Genomic DNA, 21,095 nt, shown 5'->3' with positions numbered 1-21,095 from the left:
TTTCTGGGTGGTGGGGAGTCATTCATTAAGGTTCCTAAGCAGAAGAATGTCTTAAGTTGCACTTAGATAACTTTATTGGCATTGCAAAATGTAGATTGAATAGAGGAGGGGTCAGGGGGATCCGCTGGAAAGCTTCTGGGAAATTGTCACTCTGTTGATGGCATTGTGATGATCTCATTTGGTAATCAGAAGTAACCTTTTGAATAGAGGACATAAAGGAGAAATTGATTAGAAATATATAGCAAATAGAGGTTGAATCATTGACATTTATACTGTTGTCCTCGTTTTTGCAGATGAGGATGCTGACGAAAAAGTAATTTGCTTGAGGTCACACAGCAGGGAACTGGTGTGCCCAGGTTCTGGGTACAGAGCCTGTGTCCTTTTTAACCCTTATTAGCTTTCCAGTACTCTCCTAAAAGAAAAATGGGAAAGGATGTGAGAGGACAGTTCCTCCCTAATCCAGCAGGGTTTTAAGGCACACAGACTGATCAGACTCCGTGTGGGAGGAAGGTTGGGAAGGATCATTTACAGGCAAAGCTTCAGTTTTCAGCTGGAATTTGAAAGGAGCAAGAAATTTTACTTGGTCGGAAAGTGGGTGAAAATATTCTGGTGGGAAGAGAGGTCAGAGTGATAGGAGAGGAGAGGTTTGAGGCAGTCAGACCTGGGATCAAGCTTGGGAACCCAGTGTCCTCATGTAGGCCTCATAACAGGATGTTGTAAAAATTAAGCAAGGTGAAGAACCTGAAGCCTGGTAGGTGGCCAGAAAGTGTCAGGCCTTTTGCAGGTGGTTTGCTTTTGTGGTGTTCTGACTCCCAGCTGAAACCGGAGCTTGACAGCAGTGATAATAACTCTTACTTATTTTTTTCTTCTTCTTTCTTCTTTTTTTTTTTTGAGACAAGGTCTCGCTTTGTTCTCCAGGCTGGAGTGCAGTGGTGTGATCATGGCTCACTGCAGCCTCAACCCCCTGGGCTCAGGCGATCCTCCCACCTCAGCCTCTCCGGTAGCTGGGAATACAGATGCATGCCACCACACCTGGCCAATTTTTGTATTTTTGTAGAGACGAGATTTTACTATGTTGTCCAGGCTGGTCTTGAACTCCTGGCCTAACTGCCTCAGCCTCCCAAAGTGCTGGGTTACAGGTGTGAGCCACCGCATCTGGCCTACTTATTTTCTTCTTTTTGAGCCTTGGTATCAGACACTATTAACATCTGAACACTCATCTTGAGTCTAGTCCACATATATGACGACCTTAAGTGTGAATGGGAGGCTCAGGTTTCAACATAATAAAAGGCACACTGTAACAATGCATGTTCTTGGTGACATCGCAGGCAAAATTGCTTTTTAGTGATCTTTAGTCTTAGAACATAGCTACCACCCATGTGTGATGCTATTCCAGTGGGAAAGTGCAACCCTCGTTCCAGACCAGTTTAAAACCAGCATTTGACACAGCATTGTTGACTGACTGGTTTTGCTGCCTCCAGGGTCTGTGTGTAGCAGACACTGTGGTTGTTATCACAGTGCACACTAAGGAGCAGCCAAGCCAGAGTCATTTTTTCCTGGGTGATCACGGCCACATTCATAGACCAGGACCCATGTGAATTTGATTTTTTTTTTTTTTAAGACGGAGTTTCGCTCTGTCACCAGGCTGGAGTGCAGTGGCCTGATCTCGGCTCACTGCAACCTCCACCTTCCGGGTTCAAGCAATTCTCCTGCCTCAGCCTCCCGAGTAGCTGGGACTACAGGCACGCACCACCATGCCTGGCTAATTTTTGTATTTTTAGTAGAGATGGGGTTTCACCATGTTGGCCAGGCTTGTCTCGATCTCTTGACCTTGTGATCCACCCGCCTCAGCCTCCCAAAGTGCTGGGATTACAGGTGTGAGCCACCACACCTGGCCAGTGAATTTGATTTTTGCATCTTTTAAATATTTTATCCTTTAAAAATAATTGAATTGCCCTGACACAACCAGCAGAAATTAGATGCTGCCTACAGGAAGTATTTTAATTTTGTGAACTTGCTTTGCAGAACACTTGCTGAAATGGCAGCAGCCACATCCGTCCATGTGGTTGCGGTGATTGAACCCATCATTCAGCATGCCGACTGGTTCTTCCCTGAAGGTAATTCTCATTTCAGTTTCATTGACCGCCAAAGCAATGTGATAATCGTACAAAAAGTCTTCTTAAGAAAATACATCTGTAATCCTCCTTCATGATTACATAATTGGTTTCACTTTTTCATGTTTCTTTCCAGCCTTTGTTCATTGCATTTGTATTTTGACATAATGGTGATCATATTGTATTGTATTTCACTTCGTTTCACTAAAACATAGGCAGTCAGTGTACATTGAATACCCACTAGGTGCCATATGTTTGCTGGTGAAACATGCTGTCTTACCTGGGGGAACTCTGGCCACTGGAGAAGATGGTCACATGAACAGATAAATTATAACACATGGCACATTAGAAGATAGGTGGATGGAGAAAGATTTGACAAACTCAAGTACTGGGAAAAGGGAACCAGGGATTGGTTTTTAGAAGAGGCGATGTTGAATATGCAGGAGTTTTTCAGTTGGAAGAGGGCTTGTTTCTCTAGCTAGATTATGGATTTGCCCATAGGTAGGAGATAAAGCAGGAAAGGTTGATCGGGGCCAGTTGGTGAAGGCCTGAGTTGGCTGTGTCAGGGAATTAGTATTTCATCCTGCCGGCAATAGATTTTCAAACTAGGTTTGTTGCAGTCCTGGGATCCACAGAGGTTCCTGTGGCCCCCTTTGGGGATGCTGGCCAGGCAAGTGTTGGAATTCTGGATCTCCCACACCTACTTCCCCCAGAGCAACGCTGCTGCCATGTCCCGTGGGGTGCAAGCCCCATGATACCCATCTTTCTCTCACCACTGGGCCCATCTTTTCTTTACTACTGTTTTGTCACCATCAAGAATCACGCCTCATTCATATAGGTTGCCCAGTGAAGATGGGATGGATGAATGAATGCTAGCATTCTGCTCAAGATTTCCTTAGAGGAAATGATTCTTGCAAAAACTGCTAGAGGCAGTATGAACTTGATGTTGCCTTTTATTTCTATTTTATATCAAAGTGTAAATATCTCTCCTTTTTTTTTTTGAGACAGAATCACTTTTTTGCCCAGGCTGAAGTGCAGTGGCGCAATCTCAGCCCACTGCAACCTCTGCCTCCCAGGTTCAAGCGATTCTCCTGCCTCAGCCTCCTGAGTAGCTGGGATTACAGGCATACATCACCACGCCCAGCTAATTTTTTGTATTTTTAGTAGAGACGGAGTTTCACCTTCTTGGCCAGGCTGGTCTTGAACTCCTGACCTCAAGTGATCTGCCCGCCTCGGCCTCCCAAAGTGCTGGGATTGCAGGCATGAGCCACCACGCCCAGCTAAATATCTCTTTTTGAATGATTCAGATAAGTGATCTGTGCTCATCGTCCTTTTCTGGATTCTAGATTTGTTTTTATTTGTTTTTTTTCCACAAAAAAGAAAGCACAAAAGTGTGTAACTTATATTCTGACCCATACTTCTTCCCCTGTCTTGTCCTCTTACGTTACTTCCCACTGGTTTGATGGACCATTCTTGCGATGTGAGTGCCTGGAGCTTCCACTTTGAAATAGTGAGGGCTGTGGACTGAAGAACGAGGTTCCCGTTCCAATGAGGGGTGTCTTAGAGCTCCCTCGCCTGCTGTGCTCAGTGTCTCGTGCACTTGTTTATTTTTCCTCTTGCAGAGGTGGAATTTAATGTATCGGAAGCATTTGTACCTCTCACCACCCCGAATTCTAATCACTCATTCCACACTGGAAACGACTCTGACTCGGGGACCCTGGAGAGGAAGCGGCCTGCTAGCATGGCGGTGATGGAAGGAGACTTGATGAAGAAGGAAAGGTATGATTTGACCGTTCACTTCCAAACCAGCAGTAAATATGTTGTTAGACCTGTGGTATCTGGTATCGCTCAGTGGACTTGGGATTTGAGAGTGGTCCCCATGCACCCATGACTGATGGTGTCCAGATAGTTTCTGGAATTCTGCTGTAGGTCATTCCAAGCACTGATCTCACCATAAAGTCAGTGTGTAGCTTGTCAGTTAACGTTTCTTCCACATGTATTCCAGCTTAACTTGGTGGTGTGCTTGGTAAGCCCTGCAGTGGAACGGCATCATACACATGTTAAAATTGACCCAAATGTACTTGAGTGGGGGGAAACAGAAAGGAAAATAAATTTAATAGTGTGGACTTTTGTCCAGAATCGAGTGTGAGAACACCCACCTGGCACAGTGAGTTGAGTGATTTGGTGTTTAAGGAAACATACTTCTGGTATAATGTGGCCTCACAATGGAAGCCAACCACTGAACTTGATGTTCAGTGGGAAAAACCTCAGTATTTGCCAATTCTAGAAGAAAAAAAAACGGCGGTGTTGAACTTAATGAGAAGCAGTGTGTCTCTATATACTCTTTTCTACGGGCAATTCATGGGATTTTCAAGGGTGATTAAGACTATTTGTGATTTGTGCCTTTAGATGCCAACCTGTCCCTTGTGTGTGATGAAATGCCACTGTACTCAATAGGAATGCTAACAGTTAAGAGGCCTGTTGGAAGTAATACGCTTTTCTTGGTATATGAAATAATATTACTAGAAATAGTTTTACATTAAAACGAAGTGACAAGCTCTTATTTTAATTGCTCAATCTTATAGTGAAGTGTGCTGTTTGTTTCTTGTTCTTTGTGTTGCATTTTTTACCCCTAGCAAAGGAGAATGCATTATTCTGTCCCTATTCTGTCCTTCCAAAATCCACATTTATTCTATGCAGACATATTACCTCTCTGAACCCTCATTCATACATTCAGTAGTATTTCCTGATGACAAACTCTACCCGTAACAAAATTAGATTTCATATCTTTTAAGTTACAGAATACAGTGCATGAGTCTAGTTAGCACGTGACAGACAATTCTCAGTTACCTGCCTTGTGTATTCTCCCTGCCAGCTGACCCAGTAAGCACGAGCTCAGGAAGCCAGGTGTCTTTTTACTTTTTGAATTGAAAGAAAAAGTTGTTAAGTTCATAGATCAGTGGCCTTAAGTGAAAAGTCAGCCTTCCTTCCACCCTATCCAGCCACATCCAGCCACCATTCCCTTCCCCAAAGCAACAATTTTTTCCAGTCTTTTTGTTTTTTGTTTTTTTGAGACAGGGTTATGTGCCCAGGCTGGAGTGCAGTGGTATGATCATGGCTCACAGCAACCTTCACCTCCTGGGCTCAAGCAGCCCTCCCACCTCACACACCTGACTAGCTGGGACTACAGGCACGCACCACCTCACGCAGCTAATTTTCTAAAATAAAGTTTTTTGTAGAGACAGGGCCTCACGATGTTTCCCAGGCTGGTCTTGAATTTCCAAGCTAAAGCGATCCTCCCACCTTGTCCTCCCAAAGTGCTAGGATTACAGGTGTGAGCCACCGCACCCAGCTTTTCCAGATTGTGTACCTTTCAGATGTAGTCTGCACAAGCACATAGGATTGTTTCTACATCTCATCTCAGTTAAGAGGCAGCGTGGTGTGATAACCTTACACTGTCATCGGTAGGCCTTCTGGACTTGACTTCTGTGTCATTCCCCAAAAACAGATTTGAGATGGGAACTAGGAAGTATGGAAATAGGCCAGATGTGGTGACTTTTGCCTGTAATCCCAGCACTTTGAGAGACCAAGGCAGGAGGAATACTTGAGGCCAGGAGTTTGAGATCAGCCTGGGCGATGTAGTGAGACCACGTCTCTACAAAAAAAAAATTTTTTTAAATATCTCAGTATGGTGATGTGTGCCAGTAGTCCAAGCCGCTCCAGAGGCTGAGGCTGGAGGATTGTTTGAGCCCAGGAGTTTGGCACTGTAGTGAGCTATGATTGCTCCACTGGAGTGCCAAGCACTCCAGCCTGGGTGGTGGAGTGAGACCATGTGTCTAAAGGGGGAAAAAGAAGGCAGAGGAAGTATGGGGATAAACACACTAACATGATGTCATTCAAGATGAGGCCTGCCTGTTTGCTTTTAGCTGCTCACACCCAAATTGATCAAAGACATTGAACAGTACCAGGTTCATTGGCTTTGCTCAGGCTCGAAGCCGAGTGGAGTTGCTTGCCTTGGTATCAGGTGTGGCCATTAGTCTGGTCCTTGCCGCTTCACTGCATGCCGGGCAGCTTGGGTGGCTGTCCCCATGTGTGGTTTTAACACATGTGGACCGATGGGCTTCTGTCTCAGTAGTCTGCTCGCGTGGTGTGTTGACTGTTTCTTCTCTCTGTGTAGCTTTGGTGTGAAGCTTATGGACTTCCAGGCCCACCGGCGGGGTGGCACTCTAAATAGAAAGCACATATCCCCCGCTTTCCAGCCGCCACTTCCGCCCACAGATGGCAGCACCGTGGTGCCCGCTGGCCCAGAGCCCCCTCCCCAGAGCTCTAGGGCTGAAAGCAGCTCTGGGGGTGGGACTGTCCCCTCCTCCGCGGGCATACTGGAGCAGGGGCCGAGCCCAGGCGATGGCAGGTAAGGAGGCTGACTTCTGCTGGCAGTGGAGGCTGGATGCCCCAGCCTTCTTGCAGGTGGTGGCCTTTGAGCACGGCATCCACGCCCAAAGAACTGCTCCAGCATGGAGTGAACGGATTTGCTTTCACTCCTCTGGTTGGCAAAAGATGGAAAAAAAGACTATGAATGGCTCGCTTCTTTTTATGTTTTCCAAAGAAAGCAACATTGGTTTGCATTCTTTGCCACACTGCTTTGGTGCTGGAAACCAGAAGCCAGTGGGTGTCTCATAGTGTGATTAGCCTCTGTCACCTGTTGGATGTATACTGTCAGCATTCATGTACCTTCTGTTCATTGTCATCCAGTGTGCTAACCAGGAAGCATTTGAATGTGGCAAGTTAGTTAAATTTTCGTATTCCTGGCATTTATTCACCCATTCATTGATTGATTCAGTCAAACAGATTTACTGAGTCACTGATAGGTGCTAGGCACTGGGCTAGGTACATGAGGTGACTAAGACTCCACTCCACACCCCCAGATTTCAGTCTTGTAGAGCAGTTGATCCATGAGTCCAAGGTGGAAAATAAGATGGTAGCTTTTCTTTTTTCTTTTCTTTTCTTTTTTCTTTTTTTTTTTCTGAGACTGTGTTCTTGCTCTGTTGCCCAGGATGGAGTGCAGTGGCATGATCGTAGCTCACTGCACCCTCCGCCTCCTAGGCCCAAAGAATCCTCCTACCTAAGCCTCCTAAGTAGCTGGGATTACAGGTGCTTGTCACCATGCCCAGCTATATTTTTATTTTTGTAAAGATGGGGTAAACATAGATGCCCTAGGTTGCCCAGGTTGATCTCGAACTCCTGGCCTCAAGTGATCTTCCTGCCTCAGCCTTCCAAAATGCTGGGATTACAGGCGTGAGCCATCATGCCTGGCTGGTAGGTTTTCTTAAAAGGCTCTTTTAGTTGCTTAACCTTTGGATAAGCCACCTGGAGTGGGCTGCAAATGGATAGCAACTTTTAAGAAAAGTCACCTTGAACTTGAGGTGTTTTTTTTTTTTGAGACAGAGTCCCACTCTGTTGCCTAGGCTGGAGTGCAGTGGTGCGATCTCGGCTCACTGCAATCTCCGCCTCCCGGGTTCAAGTGATTCTCTTGCCTCAGCCTCCGGAGTAGCTGGAATTACAGGCACACACCACCATGCCCAGCTAATTTTTTTGTATTTTTAGTAGAGACAGGGTTTCGCCATGTTGGTCAGGCTGGTCTCAAACTCCTGACCTCAGGTGATCCCCCTGCCTTGGCCTCCCAAAGGCTGGCATTACAGGTGTGAGCCACCGCGTCCGGCCAGAACTTGAGATTTTTATTTAATTGACATTAATTCAGTTCTCCACATTGATCCAGGCTGATGACCACCAGAGGCTACTTCAGGTGGCATCTCTTGTGATTTGGAACTGACAGCTGCTTAGCTCTGCATACATGTGTGCCAAAATTTTTGTTGTCATATGTTCTGCGTTGGCCATCCACAACACATTGAATGATCATATATGAAGTAAAATAAATGTGCACAAAACAAGGACAGGCTGTTTATCCACACATTTATTTCCCACACAGAGAGATGAATTTGCCTTGAAAGAACTCCTTTCTCATTGTCCTTGGAATGAGCAAGGGAGAGCCTTGTTGTGTGTGAAGCTGTTCATGAGATAGGAATCTTGTTTCACCATTAAAACTGAATGCTGAATGCTTTGTGCATTCCTGAATTCCATTTTCTTCACCTTGGGAAAGTTTACTTTGGGGTTAAAAAAAATTAAGACTTCAGACTTCATAGGGCTTCCCGTGCACGTCATAGGCTCCAAGTTAGCTTGTCAATAATTGTGCCCTATGCATGTACTTGTTTTGGTTTAAATTATTTTGTTTGAAGGAAAAAAGTCTAAGTGAATTCACTTATTTTCTTTTTTTTATTTTGTTTTTTATTTTTATTTATTTATTTATTTTTTGAGACGAAGTCTCGCTTTGTTGCCCAGGCTGGAGTGCAGTGGTGCAATGTCGGCTCACTGCAACCTCCGCCTCCCGGGTTCAAGTGATTCTCCTGCCTCAGCCTCTGGAGTAGCTGGGATTACAGGCGTGGACCACCATGCCCGGCTAATTTTTGTATTTTCAGTAGAGACGGGGTTTCACCATGTTTGCCGGGTTGGTCGCGATCTCCTGACCTCAAGTGATCCACCCGCCTTGGCCTCCCAAAGTGCTGGGATTACAGGCGTGAGCTACTGCCCCAGCCTGTTTTTTGTTTTTTTTTTTCAGACACGGTCTTGCTCTGTCACCCACGCTGGAGGGCAGTGGTGTGATCATGGCTCACTACAGCCTTTTAATCTCCCAGGCTCAAGCGATCTTCCCACCTCAGCCTCCCAACTGGGACTATAGTTGTGCACCACCATGCCCAGCTAATTTTTTTTAATTTTTTGTAGAGACAAGGTCTCACTGTGTTGCCCAGGCTGGTCTTCAATCCTGGTCTCAAGCAATCCTCCCTCCTCAGCCTCCCAAAGTGCTGGGATTACAGGCATGAGCCACCATGCCCAGCCAATTTACATATTTTCATTTCCTCGTGACATTCCATTTGTTTAATCAAGGCTAAATGTATTATTTAAGACAATAATGGTCTTAACGCAGAAGGACAAATGGAATGTCAGTTATTTTGCTTTTTTTTTTTTTTTTGAGACAGCATCTCGCTCTGTCAGCCAGGCTGGAGTGCAGTGGCACGATCTTGACTCGCGGCAACCTCTGCCTCCTGGGTTCAAGCGATTCTCCCACCTCAGTCTCCAGAGTAGCTGGGACTACAGGCGTGCGCCACCACGCCTGGCTAATATTTGTATTTTTAGTAGAGACGGGGTTTCACCTTGTTGGCCAGGCTGGTCTTGAACTCCTGACCTCAAGTGATCCACCTGCCTCAGCCTTCCAAAGTGCTGGCATTACAGGCGTGAGTCACTGCGCCTGGCCTGCTCTTTGTTTTTTATACTGTATTCTGTAGGTATTTTTATGTACATTACACTAATGTTATTCACTCTTTGGTGACCTTGACAAAATGGAGCTATAATGTTTGGTATAAAAAGTTCTGGGCCGGGAAACAGGAAGCCTGAATTCTGATCTCTGTCCTGCTGCTACCAACTCTGGACTTCAAGTAGTCATTTAGCCTCTGAGTTCTCCTTCTTCAGTCTAAGTTATTGAGAATAATCAAGCCCTTTATCATTTAGGGACTTATTTTTCCATGGCTTTTGCTTAGTTTTGTACAGTGTGTATGTCAACATGTAAAAGCCCTTTCATGGTACTGCCCAATTTAAGTCCAAACACGGTAGAACTGAAAACTGCGCATTGGTTGCTTTGAAATGGTCTCTCTGATGATACTGGAGTGGCAGAGTCGTTGGAGTCCAGTCTGATGCAATGAATCTCATAAAATAAATAGTCCTATAGTCCCGGCTACTCGGGATGCTGAGGCAGGAGGATTGCTTGAGTCCAGAAATTTGAGACCAACCTGGGCAACATAGCAAGACTTCATCTCTTAAAAAAAAAAAAGGCACCAAGTAAACATTAGCTCTTTATATGGCACCAAGTAAACATTAGCTCAGTGTGAGCTAGTTAGAATTTCAGATCCTCTTCCTGCCTGCCAAAGTGAAAACTCTGCTTGGAATCTTATGTTTTATGTGCAGTATGTTCAGATTTTCTAGCTGGGATTGTCTGACGTCTAACTTGACTTTTACTCCTCTTAGTCCTCCCAAACCGAAGGACCCTGTATCTGCAGCTGTGCCAGCACCAGGGAGAAACAACAGTCAGATAGCCTCTGGCCAAAACCAGCCCCAGGCAGCTGCTGGCTCCCACCAGCTCTCTGTGGGCCAACCTCACAATGCTGCAGGGCCCAGCCCGCATACACTGCGCAGAGGTAAGCAGCCATCGTCGTCCTTGCCCTCAGGGAAGGCTGTGCAGACCTCCTTAAGTTAGTGCAAGGATTCAGATGGTGAGGCTTGTGGCCAGATCTTTTCTACGTCTATTGTAAAATCCCAAGCAGAAAATTCAGTCATTCAAGAGAAAAGTCATTAAAGAGAAAGGAAAAAATAGAGAACAGAAAAGCAGACATTTAGTTTTTCCTTAGGCGTGACAAAGCTTAACAAACAAACAGTCAGTTCTGCAGAAATACTCCGTTTTCCTGGTGTCCCAAGCCCTCGCTCCTTTTGGAGACTACCACGGCCTCTGTACTTCTCAGCTTTGTGGGTCTGGGAAGCACTTTTGCCTCGGAATTGGGGTGAAGGCGTTCTAGGTCCTGATTAACAGAATCTGAACTGCTCCCACCTGTCTTCCCTGCAGTTCTCCACCCAGCAGCCAGGAGAATTGCTTTAAAACTCCAAGCAGATTATGTCGTCTCTTGGTTAAACTCTTCAGTGGCTTCCATGCAAACTTCTCACCCTGGGTTCTCTGTGCTCTGGTGGGGCCTACCTCTGAGCCCAGAGCTTACACTGCACCCTCTCAAAACACTCTGCTCTTGGTTCCTTGAATGAACTAAGCTCATCCCCTCCTTAGGGCTTCCAGAACATTCTGTCCCATCTCTTCACATGGTTTCTTCTTACCATTCAGGTCTCACCTCAAAAATCACTTCTTCCAGCTGGGCGTGGTGGCTCACACCTATAATCCCAGCACTTTGGGAGGCTGAGGCAGGAAGATGGCTTGAGGCCAGGAGTTGGAGACCAATCTGGTCAACATAGTGAGAGTCCACCTCTACAAAAAAAATTTTTTTAAATTATCTGGGTGTGGTGACACACACCTATAGTCCCAGCTACTCAGGAGGCTGAGGCAGGAGGATCACTTGAGTACAGGAGGTCGAGCCTGCAGTGAGCTATGATTGCACCACTGCACTCCAGCCTGGACAACAGAGTGAGACCCCATCCCTATAATAAAGAAGAGAGGCCAGCCGCAGTGGCTCACACCAGTAATCCCAGCACTTTGGGAGGCCGAGGTGGGTGAATCGCTTGAGCCAGGAGTTCAAGACCAGCCTGGCCAACATGGTGAAACCCCATCTCTACTAAAAATACAAAAATTAGCCGGGCATGGTGCTGCACGCCTGTGGTCCCAGCTACTCAAGAGGCTGAGGCAGGAGAATCGCTTGAACCTGGGAGGCAGAGGTTGCAGTGAGCCAAGATTGCACCACTGCACCCCAGCCTGGCCAACGGAGCAAGACTCCGTCCCAAAAAAAAGAAGAAAAAATGGATTAAATTCACTGTCTGTTTATAAAAGCATGGTCTTTATAAAGCACTACACAAATGTTAGTGGAATTTCTACAAATTATAGGCAGGGAGGCAAATTTGGGTCCACTGCTTGGTTGCAGACGCCCACTTTATCCTTCTTAAGGCTGCCTCTCTGGGCCCTGTCATCTTACCAGGATCTCAGCTGATCCTTGAGGGAAGTTAGTCTTCTATACCTAGATTCCAGGTGTGACTCTGGTTTTGGATTAAGAAGACTCTTTTCCTCATAGCCACATTCAGAGTCTTTCATGCTTCCCGAAATCACAGCTCCCAGGCTTCTTCGCAGGATGGGTTTGATTCTTTTTGCCTTCCCCACCCCCTGCGCCTCTGAGGTGGTCTCACACAAGGCCTCCGTTTCTCCCAGCCCCCTCCCCCTGACACTTTGCTCCCATGCTTCCTCTCCTCATCCTCTTCACACCCTTAAATGCCAGGAACGAGCTTTTATTCAGTATGAATTTACAATTAGTATTGCTTAGAACAGAAAACTAGACTTTTTTTTAAATGCCGATGGCGGTCCGGAGTACAGCTAATGTAAGCTGGTTGGTGGTTTCTGAGTTCCAGGATTGAAAGTTCCAGACCAGTGTAGCAGAGTAGACTTTACCCTTTTTTCTTTCTTTTTTTTCCTTTCTTATGTTTTTTAGAGGCAGGGTCTTGTTCTCTCACCCATGCTGGAATGCAGTGGCGTGATAATAGCTCACTGCATCCTCCAGCCGCTGGACTCAAGTGATCCTCCCACTTTGGCCTCTCGAAGTGCTGGTACTATAGGCACACGCCACCATGCCTGGCTGCTTTATTTTTTTGTAGAGTCGGGGTCTCACTGTGTTGCCCAGGCTGGTCTTGAGTGATCTTCCTGCCTCAGCCAGTCAGAGTGCTGGGAATACAGGCGTGAGCCACCGAGACTTTACCCTTTTTAATCCTGAATTCTGGGCCCTGTGAACAGGCAGCCGGGGAATAGAGGAAGGAGGAAGAGGAAAAAGCATTCAGGGAGTCCACATGTCATGGGCAGGAGGCTCTGTTCTGCCCCTTACTAGCTGTGTGACCTATTACCAAACACTGGCCCTCTTCAAGCCTGTTTTCTTCTTTTTGAAAATGGGGATAACAGAGCTTGCCCTGCAATGAGCTTATGAGACTTGAATGAGATAATTTATATAAATTATAATGTGCATAATTTATATAAAAGGCCTTACTTGGTACTGGTGATAAGTGAAGAGTGATACATGTTCATTTCTTTCCTTCATTTCCTTCTCTTTTTTTCTTGGGGAACCAGTAGGATCTTAGCAGAGTTTGAAAAAGGCTAAAGTCTCTCCTTTCCCCCTACTCCTCCCAGCCCAAAACCAGAGCCCCAGATCTGTCGTTTTCCCTCCTGCCCTCCTCAGTACCAGGTTCCCATCCCTGATCTCAGCTGGTAGGGAGGAGAGTGATGTGATTCAGCTCTCTTTAGAGAAATAATTCTAAGGCAACTCTTCCAGATTTATTCATGCTTTTGTCCAGGACATATCTATTAACTCAAATGGTTCTGGAATTGGTAGAAATTCTGTTATTAAGACCAATCAAACCAATCAAATTCTCAAGGAGAAGGTGGCTTGGGGTCCGGGGTCATGTTATATCAGGGTGAACCAGTCATGCTTGGTGGTCCCTCCTGGCTGTTCTTGCCTCTTTCTGCGTCTTCCAATGGGGCCCTAATGAGGAGGCTGCTAAGTGGGCTGAGGGCAGCACTTCCGTGTCATTGGGGTGGCCTCTGTTAACAGTTTTCTTCTTATTGAACTTTCAAAACGATAGGCCTTTAAACCCCTTTCAAATGTGCATAATGTACTTAATTTTTAAGATAAACTTGTTTGTTTGGAGTAATTTTGAATTTATAGAAAAGTTGCAAAGATAATGCTGAGAGTTCCCATATGCCCCTTACTCAGTTTCCCCTGTTGTTAATGTGTTACATGACCATGGTACATTGACCCCAGCTCAGAAATCAATATTGGGCCAGTCCCCCGACCCCCCACCTTTTTTTAGAAATGGTCTCACTCTGTTGCCCAGGCTGGAATTCAGTGGTGTGATCACTGCAACCTTGGACTTCCCAGGCTCATGTGATCCTCCCACCTCAGCCTCATGAGTAGCTGGGATTACAGGCGCATGCCACCACGCCCAGCTAATTTTTGTAGTTTTTTGTAGAGATGGGGTTTTGCCACGTTGCCCAGGATGGCCTTGAACTCCCGCACTCAAGTGATCTGCCTGCTTTGGCCTCCCAAAGTGCTGAGATCACAGGCGTGAGCCACTGCACCTCGCGGTTCATTACCGTTAACTAGACGCCACATTTTGTTCAGATTTCCCGAGTTTTTCCACTCGTGTCCATTTTCTGTCCCAGGATCTCATCCAGGAGCCCACATTGCATGTAGTCATCATATCTTCTTAGTCTCCTGCTGTCTGTGACACGTTCTCCATCTTTCTGTGCTTTTCTATGGCCTTGATGGTTTTGGAAAGTACTGGTCAGGCATTTTGAAGAAAGGCCCTCAATTTGTGTTTGTCAGATGTTCTTCTGATGGTTAGACTGGGGTTATGGGTTTTGGGGAGGAAGACACAGTGTGGTGCCCTCCTGACCACCTCTCATCAGAGGTACATGATGCTGGTATAGCTTATTACTGGCGAGGTTAAATTTGGGCTCCTGGCCAGGGTTGGTTGCTGCCTCACTGTTCCTACTGAAAGGTGTTTTTTCTCTTTTTGTGCAGCTGTTAAAAAACCCGCTCCAGCACCTCCGAAACCAGGCAACCCACCTCCTGGACACCCCGGGGGCCAGAGTTCTTCAGGAACATCTCAGCATCCACCCAGTCTGTCACCAAAGCCACCCACCCGAAGCCCCTCTCCTCCCACCCAGCACACGGGCCAGCCTCCAGTCCAGCCCTCCGCCCCCTCCCAGCTCTCAGCACCCCGGAGGTACTCCAGCAGCCTATCTCCAATCCAAGCTCCCAATCACCCGCCGCCGCAGCCCCCTACGCAGGCCACGCCACTGATGCACACCAAACCCAATAGCCAGGGCCCTCCCAACCCCATGGCATTGCCCAGTGAGCATGGACTTGAGCAGCCATCTCACACCCCTCCCCAGACTCCAACGCCTCCCAGTACTCCGCCCCTAGGAAAACAGAACCCCAGTCTGCCAGCTCCTCAGACCCTGGCGGGGGGTAACCCTGAGACTGCACAGCCACATGCTGGAACCTTACCGAGACCGAGACCAGTACCAAAGCCAAGGAACCGGCCCAGCGTGCCCCCACCCCCCCAACCTCCTGGTGTCCACTCAGCTGGGGACAGCAGCCTCACCAGCACAGCACCAACAGCTTCCAAGATAGTAACAGGTAAGTAGGCCATCAGTGCCCATATTTCCTCATCTGCTCTACATTGCTTTTGTACTACTACATTTTATTTAAGCTTTGTTTTATGCCAGGTGTCAGCAACCTACACCTGCAAGCCAAACCTGTCCTACAGCCAGTTTTTGTCATTAAAGTTTTATTGGAACACAGCTACACCCATTTGTTAACATATTGTCTGTGGCTGCATTGGTGCTAAAACAGCAGAGTTGGGTAGTCGTGACCAAAGATCCTATGGCCCACAAAGTTGGAAACATTTACTGCCTGGTCCTTTAAGTTTGCCGACCCCTGACTTATAGTTGCTTGTGTGTTTAAGACCTATGTACGTTTACATTTTTCTAAACATAATGACTTTTATTCCAGGTGGAAGGTATTTTACCACACGAGCATGAACTTTATTTCTTAGTGAATTCCTCATTAAAATGCTTAAACAGTACTTCTAAGAGTAAAAATGTTCATATTAAGTACAGAATTTCAGGTATAACTTTAAAAAACATGATTTATGCCAAATTGAATGCTCCAAAAGGGAGATCTCAGGGCACTGTCATATTCTAATGGCTTGGGAGGGAAGAATCAAGATTTTCCTGTAGATCCAATGGGAACCTGTTTGGAAGTGGTGGTGATTGTACAGGTTTTAGTGGGCTACCTAATGGCATATTTTTAATAGTCTAGAACATGACCATTTTATTTAACATTTCAAGAATATTTCCATCCCAAATGCTCTAATTTATTATTTAATTTAAGGATGGATATGGGGGTTTCTAGTGTGTTTTAAAAAATGGTAATTAGGGGCCTCAAATAATTTCTTACAGCAGCCTTGTTTAAATTGTTCTAAGTGGAGGCACTTTTGGAAAAGAAGCTGAAATATACCTCTGGGCTTTCCAACCATATTGAGTGACTTTGCAGCTAAAAATGTGCCAAGGTTTCCATTAACCCAAAGGGTGACGGTTAACTGATTCTAACATCTTTTAATAACTTTTTTCAGGAATATAATACATAATTTGCACATGTTATAAATGGTTAATAACTTTTTTTTCTGATGACATCAGAGCTTTTATTCTGAAAACAGCAAAGCCATGTTGGTTTGTTTGTTTTGTTTCCCAATAGATGCCCTTCCTAGTGCCCTCACAGGTGGGGAAGGTTTCCAGGACTAAGGTCTGTAATGGCCCCGAGCAGCTTGCCGCACAGCTCCAAATGCTCCTGCTTAGCCGTGTTTTGCATACGTGCTTTTGACCGTGTGCTCAGGAGCAGCCGTTTGACTGTGTGCCCTGACAGCCAATGGGCCATCTATTCTGTAGCATATTGACATTTCTTTATTTTTATCAGAAGCACTTTGAGCTGCAGTGCTTCAAATTCAAGGAGTAGATGTCAGTAGATCAAGAGCCTGATTTCAAGCTGCTCTTGAAGAGTATCTTCTTTCTTAGGGGCCAGGCACAGTGGCTCGTGCCTCTAATCCCAGTACTTTGAGTGGCTGAGGCAAGAGGATTGCTTGAGCCCAGGAGTTCGAGCTGCAGTGGGTAGTGATTGTGTCACTGCACACTGCAGTCCAGCCTGCATGACAGAGTGAGACCCTGTCTCTTTTTAAAAGAAAAAAAAGGAATATCTTCTTTTTGGTGAGCCTCTTAGCAGCAGTCTACTCTTCCCAGTGTGATTTACCTGTCACTGATGGGCTCACCAGCATCCAACCAAAGAGGACCCGGGTGCAGTCAGCACGGGAGGAAATTGTGTCCTTTGTGTCTTGAGCTTTAATTTTAAATTTTTGTGTCTTAAGTGCAAGTTAACTGCATGGAGCTTCTTAATTTGATATTTTAAATTCTCAAGACCAAAAAATTAAAAAAAATCTTCCCCCAAATACCCTACACTGAATTATTTTAAATTCCTTTGCATTCTAGCATGCTTACGTTTTGCTTTATTAAACCATATGAGCTTTTTAAAAGGCACTGTGAGCTCATCTAAGTCTGCCGCCGGGTCTACATGTGGACAGCGTAAGGCCCCCATTATGTGTACAGCTGCTTTAATCAGCTGGCCTGAGCCTTACGCCTATTGTGGGCCCCTTAGCCAGAGTGCTCACAGCTTAGGTCTGAGTAAGACTTTCTGTAGGAACCAGAAGTGGAAAACCAGAGCGTAGCCTTCAAAACAGGGAGGAGGCCCGGGTGCGATTCCACAATTTCATGCTTGTGACCCACCAAAATGTTATTCTCAGATATTTCCTTTTATTTAAATGAAAGATTCCAAACCAGAATTAACGCCTATTTTTTAATACCATTGTTACCCGGGGTGTATTTATTCCACAAGTTTAGTTTACTGATCTGCTGCAACACTGTAATGTACTGCCTGTAATTATTAGATAAGTGAAATTTTACATTAAAAATGTGGTTCCCTAAGATACTAGCTGTTTAAAAGCCAGTCTATGCTATGAATTCTTCTAACTCAAGAAATTCCAGGTTACCAGAGTTATCTTTATATTACAGAATTAACCCTGTACTATCTTAAAATCCCCTGGCCTGCCATTGAAAGTACACAGAAGGCCAACATTTAGAATTTTTGAATCTGCTAGTGTTGATCATACTGCTATTAACCATTCTTGGGTATAGCCATTGGGTTTTTCAAGGAGGAAAAAATATATAACTTCCTTGGACAGGATGGTCCTTTATTATGACATAATGTTTTCACTTAGAAAACTTTAGATGGACAAATTCCTGAAAACAGGTTATTCCTTTAGACTTGGATTAAATCAGAGTTTTAAAGAGTTGGGTTAAGGCTAATGGGATTAAGATAAATTCTTGGGGGAGATTATTGCTGCCAAGCAGGTTTGGCAGCCAACTTCTCACAGCTCAGCACCAGCACTGGAGGATGCTGGGATTCTGGCGTCATTTCGAGTCTCCTGTTAATTGTGACTCTAGAGAGCAGTAAGAGTTTTAATTCCCATGTAAAAGAGTTTACATCTTGCTATTTTTGAAGTAATAGATTTTAGCAAAGAGTATTCTAATTTAAACATTTTATTAAATAATTTAGATGTATGACCTGCCATATTCAGTAAGAACTGAGATTGGAATATTTAATGGTAAGGAAAAGGCACCTGATTGGCCAATGCATTTTTGCTACTTGATGATCATATTTGTGCACTCATGCCTGTTACTAACCGGCCACCCTAACCCTGCCTGCTTGCATCTCTACTAATAGTGCATGCACTGAAGGAGGACTGGCTTTGTTGATGCTTGCTGCAGTCATTCGGAATACTAAGTGTGTACCCAGATGTGGAACAGGTGGTCACAGGGCTGGCCTTGTTACTTCTTTAATTTCCATTATTTTCCATATTAGGCAAGCTTGAGGTATAGTAGAAAGAACACACATTATGGAGTCAGACCTGACTGAGTTAGAATTTCAGCTCTTGGTATAACATAGGCTAGGCACAACCTGGCTGATCTGTAAAGTGGTGACATCTGTCTAAATTGTTGAAGATCAAGTAAGAGAAAGTCCAAGGTTATTCTGTTAGCCAGTTACAGTTCTTAATATACAGTGGATCTAAATGAAGCCTAGCTATTTCTCTCTCTTTTTTTTTTGTTTGAGATGGAGTCTTGCTGTGTCGCCCAGGCTGGAGTGCAATGGCACAATCTCGGCTCACTGCAAGGTCCGCCTCACAGGTTCAAGCGATTCCCCTGCCTCAGCCTCCTGAGTACCTGGGATTATAGGCGCCTGCCACCACATCTGGCTATTTTTTTTTTTTTATTTTTAGTAGAGATGGGGCTTCACCATGTTGGCCAGGCTGGTCTCGAACTCCTGACCTTAGGTGATCCAGCTGCCTCGACCTCCCAAAGTGCTGGGATTATAGGCGTGAGCCATTGTGCCTGGCCTGCTATTTATCATTTTTATCTAGAAGAAAATAGTTTTAATCAGATTTCTATGTTAGATTCACATGTCAGGGTTTTAAAAACTTATATGCCCGGACTCGGCCTTCTAGGACCCAAACACAGGAGACTGGGGGTGGAACCCAGGTATCCATATATTGATTCTGATGCACCACTTGGTTTTTTGAATCTCACTTCTTTCATGGGTTAAAAAGACAATGCTCTGCAGAAGGAGATAACAAATACATTCATATAATTTAGTGAGCCTGAGACTGTCTGTGAGGCGTTAGTCCACTGTACCACAGATAGACCAAATCACTCACATAGTAGCCATAAGCCTGGACACCTTGCTGGCTAATTTCATAGTGTTTGCTTTTTAAACTCTCACCCTTCTTATGTCATGGAAGTAATGCCTTTTTAAAAATAAGCATGAGCTGGGGCACAGTGGCTCACGCCTGTAATCCCAGTACTTTGGGAGGCTGAGGCGGGGGGATCACTTGAGGTCAGGAGTTCAAGACCAGCTTGGCCAACATGGGGAAACCCCATCTCTACTGAAAATACAAAAAGTTAGCTGGGTGTCGTGGTAGGTGCCTGTAATCCCAGCTACTTGGGAGGCCAAGGCAGGAGAACTGCTTGAACCCAGGAGGTGGAGGTCGCGGTGAGCTGAGATCGTGCCACTACCCTCCAGCCTGGGTGACAGAGTGAGACTCTGTCTCAAATAAATAAAAATAAGCATGGATATTAAAACTCTTGAGAAATGGAAATAATAAGAAATCAATTCTAGCTATACAATTGAAAATGTCTGCCATTTATATTCTACTTTTTTTCTTTTCTCTCTTCTCTTCTCTTCTCTTCTCTTCTCTTCTCTCCTCTTCTCTTCTCTTCTCTTCGCTTCTCTTTTCAGAGTCTCGCTCTGTTCCCCAGGCTGGAGTGCAGTGGCACAGTCTTGGCTCACTGCAAGCTCCGCCTCCCGGGTTCACGCCATTCTTCTGCCTCAGCCTCCCGAGTAGCTGGGACTACAGGCGCCCACCACCACGCCCAGCTATTTTTTTGTATTTTTAGTAGAGACAGGGTTTCACCATGTTAGCCAAGATGGTCTCGATCTCCTGACCTCGTGATGCGCCCACCTCGGCCTCCCAAAGTGCTGGGATTACAGGCGTGAGCCACCACGCCTGCCCCTTTTTTTCTTTTAGTTTTTCTAAAAGGCAAGGAGGTACATGAGCATAATTATTTGACATAGACAGATTTGGATCCTTTTATTTTACTTTACATGATATGCTCGTTCTCATGTGATAATGTAATTTTTAGAACCATGTTTTTCAGTGACTACATAATGTTTCATCAACCAGATGTATTGTTACTCCTAGTTGGATATTTAAGTGGCTTCTGTTTCTACTTGCAGTTTATGTTTAATAAGTAGATAATCAGAACTGTGTCAAGATAACATCCAGTGAGACTTGAACAGAATCACTCCTGAATAGTTGACTCAAAGTCTCTCACAGCCCTAGAAAACTGACGAGAAATCATCAGTTCCTGATAAAATTACACAATTCTACTTCGACCAAAGAGGATCAAAGCCAGATTGGTTGGACTGTCATTCTTCTGTTTATTTATTTTATGTATTTTTTGAGACAGTCTTGCTCTGACGCCCAGGCTGGAGTGCAGTGATGCAATCTTGGCACACTGCAACCCCTGCCTCCCTGGTTTAAGCAGTTCTCTTGCCTCAGCCTCCCAAGTAGCTGGGATTATAGGCAGGTGTGGCAACACCCGGCTGATTTTTGTATTTTTAGTAGAGACGGGGTTTCGCCATATTGGCCAGGCTGGTCTCGAACTCATGGCTTCAAGTGATCCACTCACTTCTGCCTCCCAAAGTGCTGGGATTACAGGCATGAGCCACCGCACCCGGCCCCATCATTCTTAATCACCCTAACATTTTCCCTCTTTCCCAAAAGAGTTGTGTATATCTTTGGGTGAGGATCCTGAAAGTGAAGACATTATCTGAGGAAAATAATGGTTTGGGTCTTAAACACTCTGGTTAGAGCTAAGTTTATATGACAGGTATTACATTGTAAAAAGGAGAAAAAGGTTATTTTGGAAAGACACCTGTTAGAACCTGCTTTTTT

At 45.3% G+C, this 21,095-nt stretch overlaps 1 protein-coding gene across 5 annotated transcripts in view; it reads left to right on the top strand.

The window, feature by feature from the left end:
- ARHGAP17 (Rho GTPase activating protein 17) overlaps positions 1-21,095 on the top strand; it is a 98,414-nt gene that overhangs the window by 71,824 nt on the left and 5,495 nt on the right. For 3 of the 5 annotated variants that reach the window (XM_054452993.2, XM_063654089.1, XM_054452996.2), the window contains 5 exons: positions 2,026-2,117; positions 3,737-3,893; positions 6,292-6,525; positions 10,248-10,417; positions 14,492-15,112. In XM_054452993.2, the coding sequence (XP_054308968.2) occupies positions 2,026-2,117; positions 3,737-3,893; positions 6,292-6,525; positions 10,248-10,417; positions 14,492-15,112 (1,274 nt within the window). Of the gene's footprint in view, positions 1-2,025; positions 2,118-3,736; positions 3,894-6,291; positions 6,526-10,247; positions 10,418-14,491; positions 15,113-18,139; positions 18,189-21,095 lie in introns of all 5 variants that reach the window. The other 2 variants (XM_054452994.2, XM_054452995.2) reach the window with 2 other exon arrangements.

The sequence above is a fragment of the Pongo pygmaeus genome, chromosome 18 (genome assembly GCF_028885625.2).
Source record: "Pongo pygmaeus isolate AG05252 chromosome 18, NHGRI_mPonPyg2-v2.0_pri, whole genome shotgun sequence".
NCBI lineage: Eukaryota > Metazoa > Chordata > Mammalia > Primates > Hominidae > Pongo > Pongo pygmaeus.
Note: the sequence above shows the minus strand (reverse complement) of the source record. Positions and strands in the feature narration are given on the sequence as shown.